This window comes from Berghia stephanieae, chromosome 1, assembly GCF_034508935.2.
Source record: "Berghia stephanieae isolate SIO BIC M18660-M18661 chromosome 1, UCSD_Bste_1.3, whole genome shotgun sequence".
NCBI lineage: Eukaryota > Metazoa > Mollusca > Gastropoda > Nudibranchia > Aeolidiidae > Berghia > Berghia stephanieae.
In genome coordinates, this window is record NC_088360.1 from 88063457 (window position 1) to 88086830 (window position 23374).

General features: G+C 35.1%; 1 protein-coding gene across 1 annotated transcript; it reads left to right on the forward strand.

Moving 5' to 3' along the window:
- Window positions 1-4652: 4652 nt before the first annotated feature.
- Window positions 4653-17607, forward strand: LOC144958119 (uncharacterized). The gene is made up of 6 exons (XM_078889836.1): window positions 4653-5044; window positions 5376-5550; window positions 5973-6059; window positions 7222-7283; window positions 8101-8317; window positions 17558-17607. The coding sequence occupies exons 2-6, from the start codon at window positions 5487-5489 to the stop codon at window positions 17605-17607; spliced, it is 480 nt and encodes a 159-aa protein (XP_078745962.1). The 5' UTR covers window positions 4653-5044; window positions 5376-5486.
- Window positions 17608-23374: the final 5767 nt, after the last annotated feature.

The window sequence follows — 23374 nt, forward strand, 5'->3', positions numbered from 1 at the left end:
AAAGAGCATCTTATTATCAAGTGCGCTTCTAACTCCTACTTTTTTGTTGGTAATTGTGCAACAGTTGTCTAAGAAGTCAATAATTTGATCTCTATGTTGGACTACGGCTGAAGTGTTTTCAAAAACATTATTAAATCTGTTACTTCGAAAGCTACAGAAAAGGTAATCAATGTCATATTTTGGCAATAAGCTAGCCACTGGTGTCGACAACCATTTTTTTCATCCCCTCTTTGACCGAACAGATCAGCAGCAGCTGGGGGGGGGGGGGGGGGGGGGGAACAGAACTCTGTGTGTAGTGTGTGTGTAAGGGGGGGGGGGTGTTATGGAGCTGTAGTATTGATAGGGTTTAATAATAATGATTGTGTGTCAATTAATTAAGATTATAGCCTATCATCTTAGAAAGCAGAAGAGCAGTTGTCTTTTTTTCCCCAAGTAAATCAATTGCAGTTTGTAGTTGTAGTGTATTCCTCTTTGTTGGATTTTGTGCTTGTGTCTGGATGAGACTTATAGGTGATCTCAAACTAGGTGCATTGGTGGTATACTCTTGGAATCTGCATCTGATCCCTATTTGTTCCCAGTTCCCCTATGTCTTACTTTTTCTTGGGTGCTTTAATTGTAATTCTAGAACTTTTTACTGTCCCATTTTCTTCCTTTTTACTGGCGCTGATATAACCTAAATGTGTTGCAAGCGCCGTAAAACCCTTAAAAACAAACATGTAATAATGAAGTCAAATTTAAGATAAAATTGCAAAAAGGTAGTATAACATGACTTTTGAAGTATAAATAATTTGATAATCTGGCCGATCGACCTCGATAGAATAAATTGATTGTTCAAAATGGAAAAATTAATGTCAAATTTCATCCTACAGAGACATAACAATCATTTCACACAGAGCAGAGGAATGCACACAGTGAATAAACTTTTCCATAGTTGAAAACTGTCCACAAAACAGTCATTCTTTTGACACAAAATTGCCTTCAGGGCAAACATCAAAATTCCCAAACGAAAAAAAATATATATATCATAAGACAGAAAGGAACTAAGGTATGCAAGCAATAATACATGATATTACGTCCTGCCTTTGAATTAAAAAAAAAAATACAATATAACCATTTACATTGCAACAGATAATGGTGCAAATTTCAGATACAAAAAGTAAACGTTCGTATAAAATGAAAAGAATCGAAGGTAGATGTCAACTTTATACCAAAATGAATAAAAGTAGACAACCTCCCCAGTAAAATGGCAAAACATGAACTACAATCTTTGTGTTTCATCTAAGCGACAGACCGTCCTGACAACTCAAAAACTAAATAAAAATTTTAAAAGGCAATGAAAAAATTTTTTTTTTAAAACACCTAGGATCTAAATTTCATCACCATCTGACCTATTGTCATTATGGTCCCGCTCCATCCCAATAATGTTAAATAATGATTGATATAGTTCGCTTTTAGTACCAGTCAATCTCACGTGTTTATTATTTTGAAACACTTTCCTGTATACTTTAGTTGTGTCTTCAGTGATTCGACAGCCGAATTCCTGAATAGGTCATCTAACTCTTCCTTTGTCTTGCAGAGGCCACCATCTTTAATAATACCATCAAGGATTGATGATCTCATCTCTGCATCTTTTATTTCCCTCTCCTGCATCTTTTCTCTATTTGCAGCAAGTTTTGACTTAATGATATCTCTCTGACGCCTGACAGATTCCAAATGCTTCTCCCTTAGTACCTTTCTGTGCTTAACAGCAGAATCCATGATTTCTGCCTTCCTCTTTTTGGGCTGGCTCTCCAACCATGCTGCAGTGTTGTTATGCTTCCACATTGTGACAGACGACCGATGATGTGTAGTCGCATGTCTCCGCTTCAGCATATCGTAGTCCAAATCACCAAAGAGGCGTTCTCCAGACAGGTTCGTGAGGGGACAAGTATCTAACAGTTGTTTTGTTTCATAGTCAATGTTGCCATAAACTTCACCCTCAAGGAAGTCCTTTAATTGTCGTCTCAGCACAGATTGGCACTTCATGGCAATAGTTTTTAGGGTTCTTTGCCATACATTTTTCTGGGTAATAAAATTGTTGAACATCAAGTCAATTGTGGCATCATCTTGGATAATAAAGTCCTCGAAAACTGAGGTCACGTCGACTGGACTGTCAATTCCATGAGTGTCAAGTTGATCAAGCTTGGCATCCAATTTTCTGACATTCTGGGGAAATGATCCATAAGGCAGATAGCTGTTCATTAATTTCCAATACGATCCAGTGACAATCGTATTAAACAATGCCACAGCTCCAATCATAGCCAGGACCCTGTCATCAAGAAGGTCAGATGTCACACTCTGTAACTTCAAGTTGGAGTGGAAGTTAGCTTTTGACAAAAAATCTGTCACATGCTGGTGATGATACAAAGTTGCAGAAGCATTTTCAAATATGTTATTAAATCTGTTGTTGCGATAAGATGAGAACTTAGATCTTATTTTTTTTTCATCACAATAGGCCAGCCAATTCGACCTACTACCGCTCTTTTCATCACATCTCGGCCTGAGGCATTCCGATGCAGTTCTAATCAGTCATATTGCTGCAGATTCAGAGGTTGAATTTGAAAATGATGCAAATTTCGACTGCAAATCCCTCCCAAGTCCAGAACAACTTTCCTCTTTGCAAATGTCTTGCTCCATTACATTAAGTGCTTCCTGCGTTGCCTGAGCAAGGCCCAACAAAAAGTGGGCATTGCAATAAATAAAATGAGTGGTGACATTCTCATCCTGTAAGTGCTCTCGTCTAAACTCAGCCATCTTCTTGTTAAATGATTTATTGACTGCTGCTCTGTCCGTCATAAGGCATTTCATTTTCTGTACTAGCTCCTTGAACACATCATCCTTCTTCTCCTCTTCATCTTCGGAATCAATGGAATAAATGCTTGAGAGCTCGTGCAATAATTCGATTGTCTTCTCCAGCAAAGTATTTGCATCATCTGATGCAACCTCCGTGCAGCCTATACTTAGCTGCGTCTTGTCAGCAAGAATGATGTGACGCTCCAGATAGTGTTGCTTTTGACGACTGGTGCCATCAGAGACATAAGTATAATGGTCTGACTTCTTAATCTCATCAACTACTATCATTGTAGAGTGGAAAGGACGAAGTTTCTTTTGATATCAAAGAAATTCGGATATATTAACTGGGGATGTTATTTTCTGAGGAAGGTTCCAAACTGCTCACTCAGTCTCTCATGACGGCCATTCCCTTCTTTGTTTGATATCCAAAGAAAGCTGAGTTATTTCCCTTTCAAATCACATGACTTTCGCCGAGCATCCACCGGTGACGGCGAACAGAAAATGAAAAGACGATGATTTTTCAGATCACTCGCGAAAGCCGAACGCCGAGTGAGATCACGGTGTGTGACCCGTTGAATTTATCAAAACGCCTAGGTTGTTATATGATATATTGTTTTATAATCTATTCATTCTAAAAGAAGAAAACTAAAGCTTTACATTACTTTTTAATTTATTTCAAACAACCCATTGTGTGGAAAAATATTAGAGTGGGAAGATGATGAGTTTTCTACGTTTTCGCGATCAACCATCATTTGGATATTAAACTTTGATTTTTAAAAATTTGTATCAATTGCTCAAATTAAATTGGTGAAAGAATTTTTATTTTACTGAAATATGGCAAAATCTATGTCAAAACTGAACTAAGCTGCAATTAGGGGTTTTTATTGGGGGGGGGGGGGGGGGGAGTTAATTTATAGGCTGCTTATGTCTGTCCTGCCAGTTATGGTATGATAAGTCATTATTTAGATAATATTTGCTGACAGTCATATTTACTGTCATGCACTATTAAGATATAGATCCATTCTCTGTATCATATTATATCCACTTAATGATATCTTTCACTTTGAAATTCTTATATATCTGCTGTTCTGTCAAATTCAGTCATGTTCATTGTCCAGTGACTTTATTAAATTATTTTTTTGAAGATAAGGTTTAGGTAAACATGCTAAACATTCTCATTCAATTTATATATATATATATATATATATATATATATGCGGGTGGTTGGATGGGAGCATCACCCTTGAATCATATACCTATGATGTTCGCATGGGCGTACGATCCGATAGTGATGTCGTTTCTTCTTCTCTTTACTAGCCTATCCTGCTTCTTTGGTTTGTGATTGTATTTTTGACAGGGGATATTTTTTTTTCTGTAAATCTTCTGCCTGTTTGTTCTTGGTTATTTATAATTTAGCTTATGATATCTTTAGGTTATGATTTTGATTTACATTTGTACTATTTTTGTTAGATTGCTTGTTTTTTTGTTTCAGCGGTCTCTCATATAACCTCAATTGTGTTGGAAGAGACCTAAAGCAACAAACAAACAAAACAATATATATATATATATATATATATATATATATATATATATATATATATATATATATATGTATTAATACCGGATAGGGAGACTTTTGGTACCCCTATTAGTTCATTTTACAGTACTTTACCAATAGGGAACCAAAATCCGGTCCCCCTATTGATTTGACCTCTAGCACATTCACTTTTCTATTTTTAGTTTAAAGTTGTCAACCCAACCGTCAAGGATATATAATTGTAAATCATAGTATTGAAGTTATTGTTAAACACCACAGTAAGAAGAGTTATGCCTAAATTTTCACGTTGGTCAATAAGGTGACCGCCTGAAAAAAGTACAATAGGGGTACCAGTGTTTTCATCGATATATTTCAATAGTGAGGCAATATATCTTTCCGAAATTTTCTCTAAAATTCTAGAACATTATATGGATTTTTATAGTAATGAAAACCTAATATAAAATTGTGTGAAAGTTGATGAACTGAGGAATGAACAAGATATACGAATTATAATCTATTTTTAGAAACAGATTTATCGAATCTTGGTCCGGATTCTTATCTTGGTGACAAGAGACAAGCAAACATAGTAACTCTTTTTTTCGTGAAACGTATGTTTAGTCAATTTCGCGCATAAAGAGGCACTCGGCACTCACTCACTCCGCAAGTCAGTAGTAGGTGGTTATCAGTTATCAGCTTTAATTCTTAGTCAAACGCTTCATCAAACCCATTATTGAGTAGCATGTTGATGCCTGATGCCAGTTGAAGCCATCTCGACGTCGTGAAATGGAGCATCTTCTGTCATAGCAGTAGAATCGTCAGATGCCGCATTTAAATCCTCCATTCCAGGCGTTGCTGTTGCCATATCGATCTTCGAAATGATTTGGTCTAGACGTCAAGTTGACCCGTTCTATGTCTGAAGAGATTTTAAAGTGCAATACCTAACATTATATCTTGATCTACAAAAGAGTCTTTTTAAATGAACCGCTGTGTTTCTATATTTTTCAAGAACCAATGATTATCTGATAACAACTGACTTGCGGAGAGAGTGGCCGACGGACGTCCTCTCTATAGCCGCAAGTATTTTTTCGTCACTTGCTGAGTTCCAAACTAGACGTCTATGGCATCGTGGGGTAAATTGATGCTGGAGGCATCATTGAAGAGACACCGAGATAATTTAAATGGTAAGTTATTGGCCATTCTTATTACATCACTGTTGATTTAAGATTTTCAATAGGGTAGACATCACAATCACACACACACCGATTGATGATTGTCACTTGTCAGTCAGTCATTTGGAAGTGGAGTCAGATAATTCGGGAACTTCTGTAGACTGTAGATTCACACTAGTGAGTAAGATCTGTCGTTTACTACTACTACTACTACTACTACCACTACTACTTTTAGTTTTAGCTTTATCCAACTCAACACTTCTCGTGTTTATTTTATTTTGGCAAAACTAGAATGGATTTTTGAAAAGAATATAAAATAATTTAAACTTAAACCTGTCTTTGCATCTTGCTTTATGCATACAGTATGCCATATCACAGCCATCACAAAATCATAGTTTAATGTTGAGAATATGCTATTTCTTTTGTAACTTCAGATCAGAGAGATTTGAGCTTTAAAAATCCTGAAAAATGTCTTGCTGTCAATCCAGACAACCCTTTTGATGTGATCTATGATGTTAATGGTAAGAATGTAATTTGATGAGGAAATGAATAACATTTAGGTACACATAGTTTGCTTTTTTTTTTTTTTTTTTTTGAGTCATGATGTGTAATACTATTACAGTCCACTCCGGATAATTGCAACTCGTTTAATCGCAACTTTCGGTTAATCACAATATTTCCTAAGCAATGGAAATAATTCTATATAAAAGTCACTGGTTAATTGCAACAAACTTCGGTTTTTTAAAAAGTGGTAAATTCAAGAAATCAAACAGTATATCATGATTAAATTTCATCATGGATGAAATCGTGACAGGTTGAAGAATCGAGAGTGAGCAGGATTTAATGCTACAGTAGTGTGTCACCACTCTGTTAGAGTCGAAAGAGGGCGGGGCTCTGCAGTATGGGTTTGTGACGTCATCGGTGGCCATTAAATAGAAGAGGGGTGGGGCTGGTCATAATCTTGACAACAGGTTATAAATGACAGTTATAAAGAGAGACTGAGCGATATCCTTTGTTTTAGGATTAACAACTGTGCATTGTGACCAACGAGTTTGGTGAGAGCTTATTGTCTCTCATTAAGGCTAATCTCTTTAACTCTGACAAATGTTGAATTGTTGAGAAAAAAGATTGAAACTTCTTCCAATCTGAATAAGATATCGGCTTGCTTCATAGCTGCTTTTGGTTGACAAATCTACACGGGGCTGCCATATGGTTTTTGTTTCAATCAAATTGCTCTGTATGTGGTGGACTAAGAATATTATTTACTGGTTTGAGTTGACAATAAATGTGTAAAATGTTGAAATAGTGGACAGGAAACTGAATTTCGGTTAATCCCAACATTTTCGATGATCCCAAGGTATTGCGATTATCCTAAGTGGACTGTACCTGAATCTTGAACGAAAAACTATCATATGGATATGATTATAGACAGATTGGTTTCTGGAATTATATTTCCGTCCTCCCTTGCCAACTCTGACGTTCTTGAAATTTAAAAGAAAATAGCCAGAAGGTTTCGGACTTAATTTTCTTTTTTTTTCCAAAGGACAATAGTCATAAGGTAAATAATTTTTAAAAAATCCTTTTACAGCACAAGATGGCATGATTTTTTGTTTAAGAGTTTAGAGAAAAACTTGCACATGATAGTCTTCAGCTTTTTTTTTGTTGTTTTTATTTTCTATATAGACTCCAACTCAGAGCCTGAAAGTGATGCAGAACAAAGTTCCATATCACATGATTCATTTGTGGTAAGTATGTACATTAAAATAAAATCATAACATTTGTATAGCGTTTATCCACAGTTGGCACCATGCTCAAAATGCTTCACATCAACATATTTTGTGGTGGACAAAACACATTTGCCACAAAAGATGAGACCTGCAGTCTGTTAGGCGCAATACAATATTTCAGGACAAGGACAACACTGTTTTACACCAGTGAGATCTCCTAGTTTTTTGTTGTTAAAAATTTTTCTTTGCAGTGGACTTCGCCAACAATAACACTATTTTAAACCTTCCTCGTTATATTTTGAAGTGATATTCATTGATGAGCCATTCACATTTGAAGTCGTTTGTTTTTTTATTTGACAAAATGTGAAAATGATGCGTTTCCAGGAAAAATTAAAATAGCTTCTGTTGGGATTATACTTTTGATCTCGCATTTTGTCCAAATTCTCTTGCATCGTAATGTTTATCAACTTTTTTTGTTAACTATATTGCAGTTGCAAGGTTAGGAAGTTCATATTGTTGCAATGACAACCGTTTATATGTCCAGAATCGTAGTGATATAAAAAATTGTTTTGTAGTTGTTGGTCCTGGTGTAGGATTTAAAGAGTTGGTTAAAAACGGTTTACTGAAACCCTGGTTGGTGTATCTATATTTATCCAAGCACAGTTGAACATATTAAATACTTAGACAATATGTCTGCCTTTCTCAACTCTTTTTTATTATACTTGCATTATTAACCAGCTAATTGTTTAGTTGGATTATTAAACAATGGCTCTTCATGTTTATTGTCAACATGAATAAATTGATTGATCTGTCATCTTTTCCACAAAATATACAGGGTCCCGATTTTGTTGCTGACTCCGAGTCTGATTCCTCTACGTACTCTGTGAGGTACCCAATGCTGAGTACATCATTGTCTTTGGAACCTAGTGCTCATTCCCCAACTCAGTCAGAGCCTCATCCACAACTATCACAGACTGAACCTCGTTGCCAGTCTGGGACCCAGGTTCAACCCGAATGCTATACACTTGCAAACCAACGTGTTACGTGCAATGGTGAGTCATTTTTTTGTCATTCTTCTCCTTTGATATTTGTGGGATCAATTTTAATTTACCCATTCCTTTTAAAAGAAAACTTCCACCCCCTCCATGGTGCTGCATTTGTGTTATTGCATTTTTTTTCTGTTTTGGCAGTGCTGCGTCGCAAAATACGCTACCATTTACATAACAAGCACAAATCCAAATTTGATAGGGTGGACATCTTAGAATCTGAAACCCCAATGTGTGAGTGATATCAGTGAAACCAGCCATAAAAATGTTCATGTTTATTTTATTGGGGTTTTTTTTTTTGTCTGTAATAGACTTAAATTGCTTGTATTGTAAGTGTTAAAATGGTTTTTTTGTTACAACCCATCTATATATTAAAACTGTTTCTTTGTATTTCTATGATGCTTAAGGCTTTTTTTCACAGACCAGCTGGAAACTTAACGAGAATCAGAGTAGATAACATTTTTATTAATCTTGCAACCTAAACAGTATATGATGATTGGGAGCATTTAAAGAAAAGCACATTTTCTTTTTAATTTGTCGGTACTAAAATTATACTTTGATAATGCCTGCTGTGCTACAAACCCTTTTGACTTCCAGGTTCAATATTTTTCTTTATTCTAAAATTCTTGGGTTTCCTTTCAATGACAACTGAGATCATTAAAATTCAGCTCACAACATGATGTGTGTAGATTTGATGAAAACATATGTTCGAGTTGAGAAGCAGTGTTCACGAACTTGCTGATCGTTTTTACTAGCATTTATTTTCCTAACTTACCTGTATCAATTAACAAAGGCAAGACTCAAATATTTTCTATCTGAACAGTGTGTTTGTTATTGAAATATTTCCGGCATATACATGTCATATTTCATTCCCACAAAATATAAATCAGGATTAAGTTGTCTGGGCATCAGCATCGTTCAGGCAGTTGGGGGGAAGTCTTTAAGGAATTAATGAAGCCGATGCTCAACCGGTCTGGAGGACGTTTGATTGATGTCGGCTGTTTGTTCTGCCAGCCGGTGATGTTTTCTCACTCCCTCAATGACAAAGAAAGTCATTGTTATGACTATGAACTATAGTCTATTATTACTTTTGTTACTATATTAATTGTTACTTATAGCCGCTACTGTTATTATTATTATTATTATTATTATTATTATTATTATTATTATTATTATTATTATTATTATTATTATTATTATTATTATTATTATTATTATTATTATTATTATTATTATTATTATTATTATGATATTGCCTTCATTGCATTCTATTACTATTATTGATATAATTAATTTCTGATTGTTGTAAATAATTTATGTGAATTGAATTTTGTCGATTGGCCAAGGGCCTACAATAAACTTAAATGAAATGTTAGTCTTTGGATAGGACTTGGGTCTATTCTTGATTGCTTTTCCGCCTGGGTCGAGTGAAGCATTTGGAGTAAATTTTGTTGCTCAACGTAAAAAACATGACGCTTACCATTCCGCTGATACTGATACCTCCAAGGGGTGGTTGGGGAAAAACCTAAAATTCTTTTGACATTCTGTCTGATTTTTCGCTGAAACAACAAAGGACAATCTATGTATTCAGATGAGACTTCAATGTGTTACTATTCCGATTTATGTTCATATTTTGATTATAATGAAGAGGGAACCCTGAACCCAGTGAAGTGGGTGGATTGATCTATTTATTTCTATTTCAAAACAAAAATATGGCGTCTTTTCACTGGATTTGTTATGTGGCAGAGGTCTCCCAAAATCTAACATACCTCTTCCAAAGGAATAGATGGTAGAAAAGTATATAACAAGAAGGAATTATGACAGTTACTTGTCCAGGCCTTAAATATTTGGAATGCTATTCCTCTCTATCGCTGTCATGTAGCTGATGTGCATATGATCTGTCTATTGATTTATTTTCATAGTTCATAGCATGATGTGCTTTATTTTCTTCTTTTTTTTCCAGAGAAATACAAAAAGCCAAGGAGACCCTGTCCATACTGTGGACAGTTGCAAACAAAACTCTCAAGGCATTTGATGAGGAAACACAAAGATGAGACAGAAGTTACAGAGGCCATGAAACAGCCTGTAAAGGAAAGGGATAGAACAATGGATTATCTCAAGAAAAAGGGCATTTTTTATTCAAACACTAGAAACAATTCAATAGTTATGCGTGAGAGAGCACAAGGGTCACATGAAGTTGTTATGTGTGCTGGCTGTAAGGGGTTTTACTCTGGACGAAGGGTTTATGAACACAAAAAGAAATGTAGTACTGAGCATGCTCTGTGTACTGGGGTTGTAAAATTTTATCCCGTGGCTCCCAATGCAAGTAAAGAAATAAAGGAGAATATTCTTGACAAATTTCGGAATGATGAAGTGGGAAATTTGTGTCGATCAGACAAAGCTATAGTATTGTTAGGAACAAAATTGTGGAGTAAAAGTTCAAAGAAGGAGAGAAAAGTTATAATGAGTGATTTACGCATCTTAGGAAATTTGATTTTAAAAACTAGGAAGAGAACGAATCAACCTTCTTTCTCTGGAGAGGACGTGGTGAAGCGTTGTAACTTTAATGAAATATCGCAAACCATTTCTGAAATGACTTTGAAAGAGGATGGGACATTGAAAGCAGGCTTGAAGCTTTCAATTGGATTTATATTGAAAAAGTTAATTAATTTCTTAAAAGGGGAATATATAATGCAAAACAAAATGGAAGAATCCGCAGAGATAGATTTGTTCAAAGCTGTCCTGGATTATAATTGGGATAGTATTTTTTTTACAGCCAGAGTTCAATGTGAAGCAAAGAGAACAAATTTGAGAAAACCAAAGAGATGCCATTAGAGAATGATATAAAGAAGCTACGGCAATTTATTACTGAAGAGATGGTCCGTATTTGTGAGGATGATTATCAATTATTTAATTCACATATGTTTGTTAGGCTTCGCAATGTCATCGTAGCTAGGCTTACAATGTTTAATGCGAGGAGAGGCGGAGAACCCGCAAGGATGTTGTTAAAAGACTGGAATGATGCAGATTCAGGTGTATGGGTTGATCCCCAGCTTGTACAACATGTCACTGATCCTCTGGAAAAAGCGTTACTTGAGAAGTATAAGCTGGCCTATCAGTCTGGAAAGGGAAGCAAGATGTTGGTCCCTGTGTTGATACCCAATGACACAATTCAGCCTTTAAGGAAACTTGCACAGGAGCGTAAAGCTGTTGATATTTCAGACAACCATTTCTTTTTCCAAATACAGGAATATCCAAAGATCATGTAAGTGGTTACATTGCCATCAAATATGTCACTTCCTTAGTAAAGGATTTAGAGAAACCCCAGTTGTTAATAGCTGATAAATTCAGGCACCGAGCTTCGACATTATTTGCCTTACTTGATGTCCCACAACACGAGAGAGATGTCTTCTATCGACATATGGGACACAGTGAATCAATCAATCAAAACATTTATCAGTGTCCACTTGCAATACGAGAAATAACAGAAGTTGGTCATTTTTTGGGTCAAATTGATAACTCAGCATCGGTCACTGGGGAAGGAAATTGTAACATTGAAACAAATGACTCTGTAGTGAATAGAGACTCAAATGCAAATTTTGGAACATCCATAGTAACAGCTGCAAATCAAGAAGAAATATTTGATGGTGAAGCAGGAGTGCCAAATCAGCTTACGTGTTCTTCAAAACAAACTGAACCCAAGAGGAATTCAAGCAAAAATCGGAGATACATGTCATGGTCAGATGAGGATACAGATAGAGTCAAGTCATATTTTAAAAACTTTGTCGAAGATGTTTCAGCACATGGTTCAAGGGGATCATTACCTAGAAAGTCTGAAATTATTCTGTTCTTAAAACACCACAGGGTATTTTCACAAAAAGGAATCCCTGAAGGTACACTAATTAGTTTGGTGAAGACAAAGATTTTTAATGAAAGAAATAAATATAGAAGGGAAAGAGCGTTTCAATCGGTGTAATGACAATCATGAATTTGATTTGTATTACATTCATTGTATTGTATAGTGTTATTGACATATTTTGGGGGTTTACAAAAACGTTTTATCTTTATATAGTACAATCTGTTCATCATTGCAATATCCTTTTTTATATTATATGAACATTCATTTGCTCAGCTTGAGAGACAAATGCTTTGTAGAACCATAGCTGCCAACCGTTCTGTTAAAAACGGATTTGTTCCGTATTTGACTTCCTGAGTCCGTAAGTTCTTATTTTTAGTTCAAAATCCGTATTTTGTAATTTTTGACTAATTTGTGGTAAAAAAGCCATGTGAGCCTAATGAATTATTATTATTGATCCATTATTATTACTATTACTACTACTACTATTGTTGTTATTATTATTATCATTATTATTGGTGTCCAGTGAGAGCATAATCTCCATTTGTGTAGCTCTTTAATTTGAATTATGCCTCTAACATAAATGATTTTCAACAATTAAAAAAGTTCCATTCGTTTATATGACGCCTGTATTTTACTCAAACCTTTCATAATGTATTGGAGATTTGCATAGGATATGGATGTTAGCCTCGATATACTTTGAATATTCTAAGACAGTATTGATACTTTCACTATTTGTTACAAATATTATTTTAATTAAGAATAAAATTAAATCCACCTTTTTGATTGGAAGGTATTCAATAAGAAAATCAATTGCTTATATTGATTAAAGATGACAATGATTATTTCCCTTTATTAATTTATGAAATATATAAATTTAATCCCTTTAAAAACATCTTCATCTGATTTTAATTTTTTTTTTTTTCAAGCAAGCTTTTGTAACGGTTTAGGTTCAAGAAAAATAAGTATACTCCATTTTTAGGTGTGTTTATCTTGTCAAAGTAAAGAAGTAGGAATTCTCTAATATTTAGAGGTGCATTTTACTATAACTACTATTATAGTATACTACTTAAAGACCATTATGTTGCATGAAAGAAAACATATATGCAATCGTCTACTTTTTATCTGAACTCACCTAATTTTTACCCCAAAACGCCCTCTCAAGTGATGTACCAGGTTGGTAGTTATGCATTTCTAACCATCTTAAGTTATTTCATTTATTTTACAATCGTGCTTCTTGTGTATTGGTCCTTATCAAAGTTGAGGCAGTTGAATTCTTTCTTTATATTGTCCGTTCTGAATTTTGATCTCATTGTGGAAAGCTCCCATAGCGGGCAGGGAGGTACACACTGTGTCTTCTATCCCCTTATATCTGTTTTCCAACATGCTTTCAGTCTTTGTCTTGGAATGAGATTACTTGTTTTTTTCCTGGCCCTCGCCGGAGTCCTAGCTGGGAGGGAAGCAGTCAAATGCATATTTATTGTTTTGGGAGATGATATTTTTTTCCTTGTAAATCATCTCTCTGTTATGTATTATTACTATATTTGTTATTTTTTAATGTATAATGTAAGCATTTGAGTGTGTTCCTCTTTGTTGGATTTTGTTCTTGTGTCCGGATAAGACTTATAGGTGATCTCAAACTTAGTACATTGGTGATACGCTCTTGGAATCTACATCTGATCCCTATTTGTTCCCAGTTCCCCTATGTCTTACTTTCTCTTGGATGCTTCAACTGTAATTCTAGAACTTTTTACTATCCAATTTTCTTCCTTTTTACTGGCGCTGATATAACCTAAATGTGTTGCAAGCGCCGTAAAACCCTTAAAAACAAAACAACAATCATTGTGGAAAGTGTCATTTTAACGATTCAAATGTGCTGGTACTAAACCCGATAATTGAGCAACATTTGGACTAGCCTCTGTCATCTCAAACTTGTTAGTGTTAGTAATAGTAATTAAAAAGGCTGACTTTTATATGTTGCGATTCGATGAAGGGGGGGGGGGGGGGGGGGGGGGGGCTTCGGCACACATCGCCCTCATCCGGGCAAAATGAGCGTTCCTTATTTTATTTTTGAAAAGTTGGCAGCTATGTAGAACTATCTGAAAGAATCAAATATGGCAGAATAAAAAGTCTTTCTACTAACCCTAACTTAATTGGCCAATGTAGCTTTATGTTCAGCATTTTCTAGATACCTAATGTAAAATTTCACTATTCTTTTTATGATAGTTTTAAGAGTTGCAATCTTTAGAGGTGACTGTCAAGAAATGACACCTCTGTGCATTTAATTTCATTCTTTCTTTATCCCCTCATCCTTAATCAGAATAATAATAATTAATAATGAAAAAAAATGCAGCAACGACAGCTTAGAACGGCATAAAGTGCTTAAGAATTATTTTTTTTGCATTAAACTTTATTCAAACGATTTTCAACACTTTTGCTTCACAGTTTATGCTTTTTAACAAATGCAATTAAGCAACTTACCAGCAACAACATATTGGTTTGTTATCATTTGAGGGTTTTATCAGTAAAACTGTTTCTATCCTTTTATGTTGCACTGTACACATAGCAAACTTCATGCTTTTATTTGGTGACCAAAGACTTATGTGATACAGTGGATGAATGTTTGTGATGGCTTTTGGAACTGAAATAAACCTGCAATATGATTTGTAGACTTCTATCGTTATGTATCATTTTTCGGTCAAATGTAAATGTAATTTTACACGAGCTTGATGTATCATAAAACCCACAATGAGCTCAACGTGCAGCTGGTAGTAGATTTATATGGACACGAACAACGTTGTTACAATTCAGTAACGTACTCCAATTAACACAAGTGAGACTGTAAATGAGACTTTTACAATGACTCTGCATTGCCACAAATATGGATTCGAACCCTGGCAACTCGGGCGTCAGACGAACTGTCTACCACGAAACCAAAGCAAGCATTGTGCAAGTTAAAGTGAATGAGATGTTGATTGAAGCCGTTCATTGTGTCCATCAGATCTGCTGTCCTATCCATCCAACTCCATTCACTCACTGGGTGGGGTTCCCGACTTCCCATAATGGGCAGGGACGTACTCGTTGCGTCTTCTATCCCCCTATGTCTGTTTTCCAACTTGTTTTCTGTCTTTGTCTCGGGATGGGATGGGATTACTTGGTTTTGTCCAGGACCTGGCTGGGAGGGAAACAGTCAATGTATAGTTCGAGTTTTGGGAGATTATATTTTTCCCTTGTAAATCATCTGTCTGTTATGCTCTTTATTGTTTTGTTTACATATTATTTATGCTTTGTAAACATTTGAGTGTATCCCTCTTTGTTGGGACCTGTGCTTGTGTCTGAATGAGACGTTTAGGTGATCTCAAACTAAGTACTTTGATAGTGGGCTCTTGGAATCTACTGTTTCCTATTTGAAACAAATCCCCTTTGCCTTACTTTTTCTTGGGTGCTCTAATTGTAGTTCCAGAACTTTTTACTATCCCATTTTCTTCCTTTTTACTGGCGCTGATATGACCTTAATGTGTTGCAAGCGCCGTAAAACCCTTAAAAACAAACAAAACAAACCAAGTCCATTCAGTGGTATACAACAACAACAAATAAACTCCTCTGCCTGGTCCCTTCTATCTCTGATCTTAACCTGGGTCGTCAGGTTTCTAAAGGGGTCGGGGACTGCAAAAACAATGGCGCACGGAGCAACTGGGAATATTTTTTGCCGTGTTTGAGTCCCAGGTTATTTCCCTGAGCGCCCCTTCTGAGGGATGGACCTTCCCAGGAGTTAGTAAATGCGTTGCTCGGCCACTTCACTCTACGCACACTGGGATAAGCTTCGACACTATGGCCATGAAGCTCTTAATCTTAAGGACTTACTTTATTTTAGACAATTTGGTGGTAGCTCACTTGAAAATGCACTCTTAGGTATACACATATATAAACATATACTGGGCTCCCTAAAAGGGTTTTTTAATGTGGTCTCCCTAAAAACATGTTTTTACCAAATGTCTCCTTAAAGCTACAGAAACACTTAGTAAAACATTAGGGGGACGAGTAATTTTCTATATACCATTGTGATCATCAAGCATCAGAATTGTGTTCATAAATCATTGTAGGGAATCAAACTATACTCATTTGAACAAAGATTGAACAGTTTAATCAATTTGAACAAGACATATGCTTGGTCCTCCAATTGGTGCATTTCACAGTGGTCACCTTAATAGTGGATTGATACTTATATATATATATATATATATATATATATATATATATATATATATATATATATATCGTGTTAAACATTGATCCAAATTTTTTTGTCTTACACACTGTGTTTCTTTTTCATTTCTTTGAAAGAAAAAAGGTCCCATCAAATTAAGATTTGTTTTGAAGCCTACTGAAATATTTTTACCTGCTAGAGATACGTTTCATTTTAATTTTCTGATTAACAGTATAATTTGATCCTTGGGATCTCAATGGTTCAGACGAATAGTTTTGGCCTCATCAGAAAAGTATTTATTCAAACTTGAACCAGGGCACACTCTAACCCAATGGTTTACTTTAATGGTAATGTAAAATTGACTCCGAAATATTGAATATAAAATTATTTATCGCAAAAAAACCTGACAAAGTGACTTTTTACCCCATCTTCCCCTAGTCATATTAATGATAGATTATAAACGTTGAGTTATAGTGTTTATAATGTACAATTTTAAGAACCCTTTGAGAATTAACAAAAGTAGATGAATGAATATCACTCAGATGGATTATTGCCATTATTTTAGTATTTTAGTTTCTTGTTTAGTGATTTATTGATTTTCTAACTGACATGTTTACAGTTAGCACCAGATAAATGGTTGCGTTTTTTTTTTTAGTTGGATTCTCTTCTTCTTCTTCTTCTTTGACTTATTTGTAACCCCCAGTAATGTCTACAGTTAATTTTGTTTTTATTTATACTCAAAAGCGATTACGAATAGCATTGGCAATTATTCTTTGAAACCTTGATTTCATTGAATTCAGGGATGAGAAACAATTCTTTCATTTATTTTTTCCAAAGTGAGAAGTTTCCCATAGACTTTATCTTTCTATTCACAATAAAGAATAAAGTTTAAACAAATTTGATAAGTATGAAGTTTCTGCTAATTCCTACTTGCCAATAATGTAACAGTCATTAAAAGAATGAAAAACCAATGCACCAAAATTAGCTTTTTAAAACATAAACCATTGTAGTGATCGCTTTGTTGACAAAAATTAATTTTTGTGACAGTCCGATCCTATCACAAGAAGCTGATCATTGGCTACTTCTTAATTCTTAATCTAGTTTTAGATAAAGATGAGTGTTGCCTGATTTCATTTTCATTTTTATAAAATTGTTTATTTGTTTTTGTTTTCCATAATTTCAGTTCAATGTCTTGCCTTTGGGTTTGTTCTTTGTATCTATGAAATGAAATAAATTCAATTTAATAAGTGCAATATTTCATATTAAATAAAATGATATTTTCAAAATGCAAAGTATCTTTTTCATTTAATTTGATCTTTTATAGTCATTGGAGTAACTTTTTTCAGCAAAATCATCACATTTAGGCTTGTCGATCGTGATATATAATCTTAATATGAAATTTTCTCTCTTGACATTTTCTCAAGTCCACCTTACAGTTACAGATCCAGTCTGGAATGGATTTATTAGGGTGCTTAACGCACTGATGCAATCCTCTAGGAAATACTGATCAAAATTAAACGATGCTCCCATGGTGAGGGTGGTGGTGGTCTAGCTGTGTCTTCTGTCTAGCCCCCTATATCTAGTTTACCTGTCCAGGTTGCATTCTGTCTTGGAATCAGATTACAACTTGGTTTTGTCCTGGCCATGGCCGCAGTCCTTGGCTAAGTCAGAAACAGTCATTAAACATGATATTATTTTGTGGAGATTTATTTTCCTTGTAAATCATCTCTCTATTTTGTAATACTTAAGTTTTGGTTTTGAATATAATATTTTATAAACTTTTAAGTGTATTCCTCTTGATGGGATCCTGTGCTTCTGTTTGGATGGGTCTTTTAGGTGATTTCAAACTAAGCACATTGATAGTTTGCTCTTGGGATCTACTTTTGTTTCCTGTTCGAACAAGTCTCCTTTGTCTCATTTTTTTATGGAGTCCTTATAATTGTAAATGTAGAATTTTTTTACCATCCCATTTTCTTTACACTGGCAGTAAAATGACCTAAATGTGTCACTAGTGCTGTTGAACCTTGTTAAAAACGAAACCAAGTCAACGATGCAGGTTGCTGGTAAGGTCTTATATTCCCCTTGTCTGTTGTCTCTTTCTCTATGGCTTTCATTATTATGGAGTGAGGTAAATTGACTTTATCCAGACCATGGCTGGAGACCTTTCTGAGAGGGAAATAGATGTGGGTGCGAGCTTGTTTTATTATGGAAGATTTTTTTTTTTTTAACCTGTAAATCACTTCACTGAGTCTGGGTGACTGTGTAATAGTATCAGTAACAATCCGAGGGTCTCCCTCCTAGTTAGGATTTCATGCCATTGTCCAGTGTGATACTTTTAGGGGCTTAAGGCAGAGTCCACGAGTAAAATAGCTACTGGGACCAACTTGTAATTTTCTCTTCCTTTCTTTTTTTTACATGCACATTTGACCCACTAGTGCTGCAGGCGCAGAATGCTAAATCTAACTACTAAATCCCCTTTTGTGTTGTTGACCATCTTCCTTTTCTCTGAAATAACCCTAAAGTATCATAAGTCTTGAACTTATTTCTGAAGCTGAAACCAAAAAGTAAAAACCAACAATATTCAAATTCAATCTGCGCAGTTCAACATTATGTATTTACCCCCCAAAAAGTATTTTACTTTTAAGCAATCACGCCTGTAGTGTTAGATTTATCAATCCCAGCATTTTCGCTAGATTTACCACTCAGTATCAAATTTTTGTTTGTTTGACGAGGACACCAGGAAAAATAAATCTTACCCCATGCAAAAGAAAATCGGCATTATTTGCATTTAGGCTTCAATTTAATTACAAAAACAGATCAAATGAACGTTTCGGGTTTCCCCTTTATCAACAAAACAGGATGAATGGAATCATGAATCATCTCATTCATCTGTGGTGTTTCATTCATCCTGTTTTGTTGATAAAGGGGAAACCCGAAACGTTCATTTGATCTGTTTTTGTAATTAAATTGAAGCTTACATTCAACTTCACGTTATTATTTATTTCTTCGAGCTTCGAGCAGCAACGTTTACACTTTGCATTTAGGGTGGGTCGACAGGATTCTGTGAACAAGTGTGTATGAAAGGTGACAGACAAAGCAAGAAAGAAATATAAAAGAAAAAAAAATCAGTTGGGGATCAAACTAGTCAATCCCCAGTAGAGGTATGTTAAGTTTGACATAATTTAGGATGACACAGGATACTTTTGTAACTATGGTTTTTATTCAAACCCAAAGAACAACATATTAACATGGAGACATCGTGAGTGAATTTCAGTAGGAAGGAGTCAACAGTAAAAGTAAAATGTAAACACCCGGTTATTTATCATAAGAGTGAACGCCCTTGGTTCAAGGGAAATAACCAACAAAGTATTGTAGAGAGACATTATGACACAGTTGTTTCTCTTAGACCATTAGAAATCATAAGATCATATACTAATAGTAATAATACATAGAAATAATTCAACACCCCCACTTGATCTAATGATTCTAATTGAAATTTAAAACTTTTAACGTACATTAATCCATTATAATATATAAATGTTGGTTTATCCATTGAGTAAATAAAACAAGTTACTTACTGAAGAAATTCTATTTGAGATTCTCACAAATTCTCAAATTCTTATACATGTAGTTATAATGTTACAAGTCAAGTCCATATTAATTTTCAAAAGGAAATTAAAAGTGCAAAACATTCCCTAATAATTTTGTATGTCAGATAGAAACAAAATCATAAGACTCATATTCATGTAACATTATCAAGTTGTTTGATAGAACAATAAAAGTAAAAACAAGAATCATAATACATGTATGTGTGTCTCATCAACACAAGTATTCACATTATTATGTGTCAAAATAATACATCCAAAACAATTTTCAAGGCTATCACCATATTTTAGCCAAAAATCAAGGATTTGAATTTCTGCAATTGAAATTTAGTTGAAGGCTTTGTCATAATATCTGCCAACATGTCTGCAGTAGGGCAGTACTTTAAAGTAAACTTTCCATTCCTTAGTTCTGTGCGAATAAAATGGAATTTTATGTCTATGTGTTTAGATCTTTGTCTGTTCACTGGATTGTTCGCTAAAGCGATTGTTCCCTGATTGTCTTCAAAAATCAAAACATTGCCTGATTGATATTCTCTGTCAATGTCTTTCAACAACTGGTCTAAGTAAAGGCTTTCTTGTACTGCAAGTGCAAGAGCCATGTACTCTGCCTCACATGAGGACAAAGCAACACTGGGTTGTCTCCTAGATTTCCAAGAAACTAAAGCTCCATTAGATGTCAGACCAAAACAATAACCTGAAGTGCTTCGCCTATCATCAGGACTTGAAGCCCAATCGGCATCACTATACCCTATCAAAGAAAGGTTGTCAACACTTCTTCGGTAAGTTAATTCATAGTCAATGGTTCCCTTCAAATACCTAAATACATGTTTGACTGTCACCAATGGCATGCCAATGGTCTGGACAAATGTTGAGAAAGTTTTGTAACTATCCAGCAGATGTCAGGCCTAGTGCATATCATAAGATAAATCAAGCTACCAACAGCCTCCCTGTATTTTCTTTCATTTATTGGATCACTATCATTTGACCACTCAAATTTTTGTTCAGAGGGATTTGCTCTTGGTTTGCAATTAGTCATATCTAACCTTTCCAGAATTTTCTGAGTGTATCTTTTCTGGTTCATTTTCACATATCCTTTCCCTTGCTCAAATTGTATACCCAGGAAATAGGATAGATTCCCCAAATCTTTCATCTTAAATCTGTCTTTAAGAACTTTCTTAGTATCAGACATGACATTTACATTATTTGCAGCAATAACAAGGTCATCAACGCATGCTATAATAATGACAGTTTCATTTTCAGTGAACTTGATGTACACCCAATGATCAGACTGGCTCTGCACAAACTTATTTTTAAGTAGATGAGTATGCAGCAGGTTGTTCCAATTTCTCCCTGACTGCTTGAGTCCATACAAAGACTTTTGCAATTTATAAACTAGTTTGTTGTCTTTTGAATCTTTGATTTCAAAGCCTTCTGGTTGCTCCATGTATATTTCTGCATCAATTGGGGCATTCAGATATGCGGATTTACATCCATTTGGTTTAAAATCAAGCCGTACTGACAAGCAAGTTGCATCAATATTCGAATTGATGTAATGTTTGCAGTTGGTGCAAAAGTTTCAGTGTAATCAATACCCTTAATCTGGCTATAACCTTTAGCTACATATCTAGCTTTGTATGACTTTGAGCCTTTTGAGTCTTCTTTCATTGTGTATACCCAACGTCCCCCCACTGCATTTCTGCCTTCTGGAAGCTCTGTTAAAGTAAATGTTTCATTTTCTTTCAAGGCATTAATTTCTTCTGCCACAGCTTCCTTCCAGAAGTCAGAAGCTGGGGATTCAATTGCTTCTTTGTAATTTTTGGGAATACAGTACAACATTTTGTAACAATAATCAACATTTGCATTATCATTATCAACATGTACATCATCATCATAATCAACATTTGTTCTATAACAAGTTTCATAATCATCTAAGTACTTTGGTGGTTTAGTTTCCGCCTAGGATAATGTGAATTTCCCTTTCTTTTGTCAACAACTACAATTGGGGTGCTTTTTTCATCTAGTTCTATTTCTTCATTTTCTTGTCTAGGTCTAAAATCTATTTCATCATCATTTTCATCATTTGGAAAGTTAGTGAAAGATTTCTCTCTTTCATGATTACTGTTTTTGGTGGACAGAAATTTCACAATCCTGTGTCTATGCACCTTTCCAGTGTTTGGAAAATAAACTAAATAAGCAGGACTATTCCTGTCGTAGCCCACAAATATTCCCTTGTGCCTCTGGCATCAAGTTTCTGTTTGTTTTGTACATATGTATAATACTCACTACCAAATGGTCTCATATTTGACAAGTTTGGTCTTCTACCAGTAAATGTATGGTAAGGAGTATCCCCAAGACGATTATTGTAACATCTGTTACGGGTGTATGTAGCTGTGTGGATAGCATATGGCCACATTTCTTTACCTAGTTTAGCCTCTAACAAAAGACATCTACCCATTTCAAATATGGTTCTCCAATTCCGTTCAGCGACACCGTTCTGGTGTGGAGAATAAGGAGCAGAGGTTTCATGCCTTATTTTATTCTCTTGCATCAACCGCTGAAATTCACCCGATGTGAATTCTGTCCCATTATCTGACCTCATACATTTCACTATCCCATAAGGGCTCGAATCCGCCAAAAATCTCATAGTTGCTGAGACTGTGTCACTTTTTTGTTTAAGAAAGTACACAAAGGACATTCCGGAAAAATCATCGGTAAATGCCAAAGCATATTTGAAACCTTCTCTAGAGGTTGGAGTAATTGGTCCAGCCAAATCAGTATGGATCAACTGTAGTGGGACTTCTGAGCGAATGCGTGGAGTTTTATTTTTAACGTTAGTCATTTTCCCCTCAAGAGAAATCTCACATTCAGCTTTCTCATTCTCACCATTTGTTTTATTTACATTCATACCATCAACCACTTGTTCAAGTTTCTTAACATCTTCAAAGTTACAGTGGCCAAGAATTTTATGCCAGTCTTGTAAATCTAAAGTGTAATTCACATCATGCACAGTTTGTTTAACATTAACATCAGTTTGTGTATCACTTTCTGAAACTACTATATTGTTACAAATGTGGAGATAATACAGTCTGCCATGCCTATGAATGTCAAATTTTCGGCCACTTTTGTCCATTAATTCTGCAGAATTTTGTCTGAAATGCACACGTGCTCCATTATCAGCAGCTGCTTGAACTGAAAAAATGTTCTGAGGGAATGTAGGAACATAAAGAACATTGCGGAGTTGTCCACTACACTTGTTGCCTTCGTCGTCAACCATTGTTACTTCCACATGTCCTCTTTTAAGAGCTAGGTTATTTGCTCGGTCGCCATTTGCGAGCCCGATAAAATGTTCACTCGGGTTGAAGTTTTGTTCAAATTCGGTAAACTTTGTCAAGTCG

Bases quoted from the DNA above. Each gene is read 5' to 3' on its own strand.
- LOC144958119 (XM_078889836.1), top strand. From the start codon at position 5,487: ATGGCATCGTGGGGTAAATTGATGCTGGAGGCATCATTGAAGAGACAC. The intron at 6,060-7,221 runs GTAAGAATGTAA...TTTTCTATATAG, and splicing joins TGTGATCTATGATGTTAATG to ACTCCAACTCAGAGCCTGAA. The intron at 8,318-17,557 runs GTGAGTCATTTT...CCATAATTTCAG, and splicing joins CCAACGTGTTACGTGCAATG to TTCAATGTCTTGCCTTTGGG.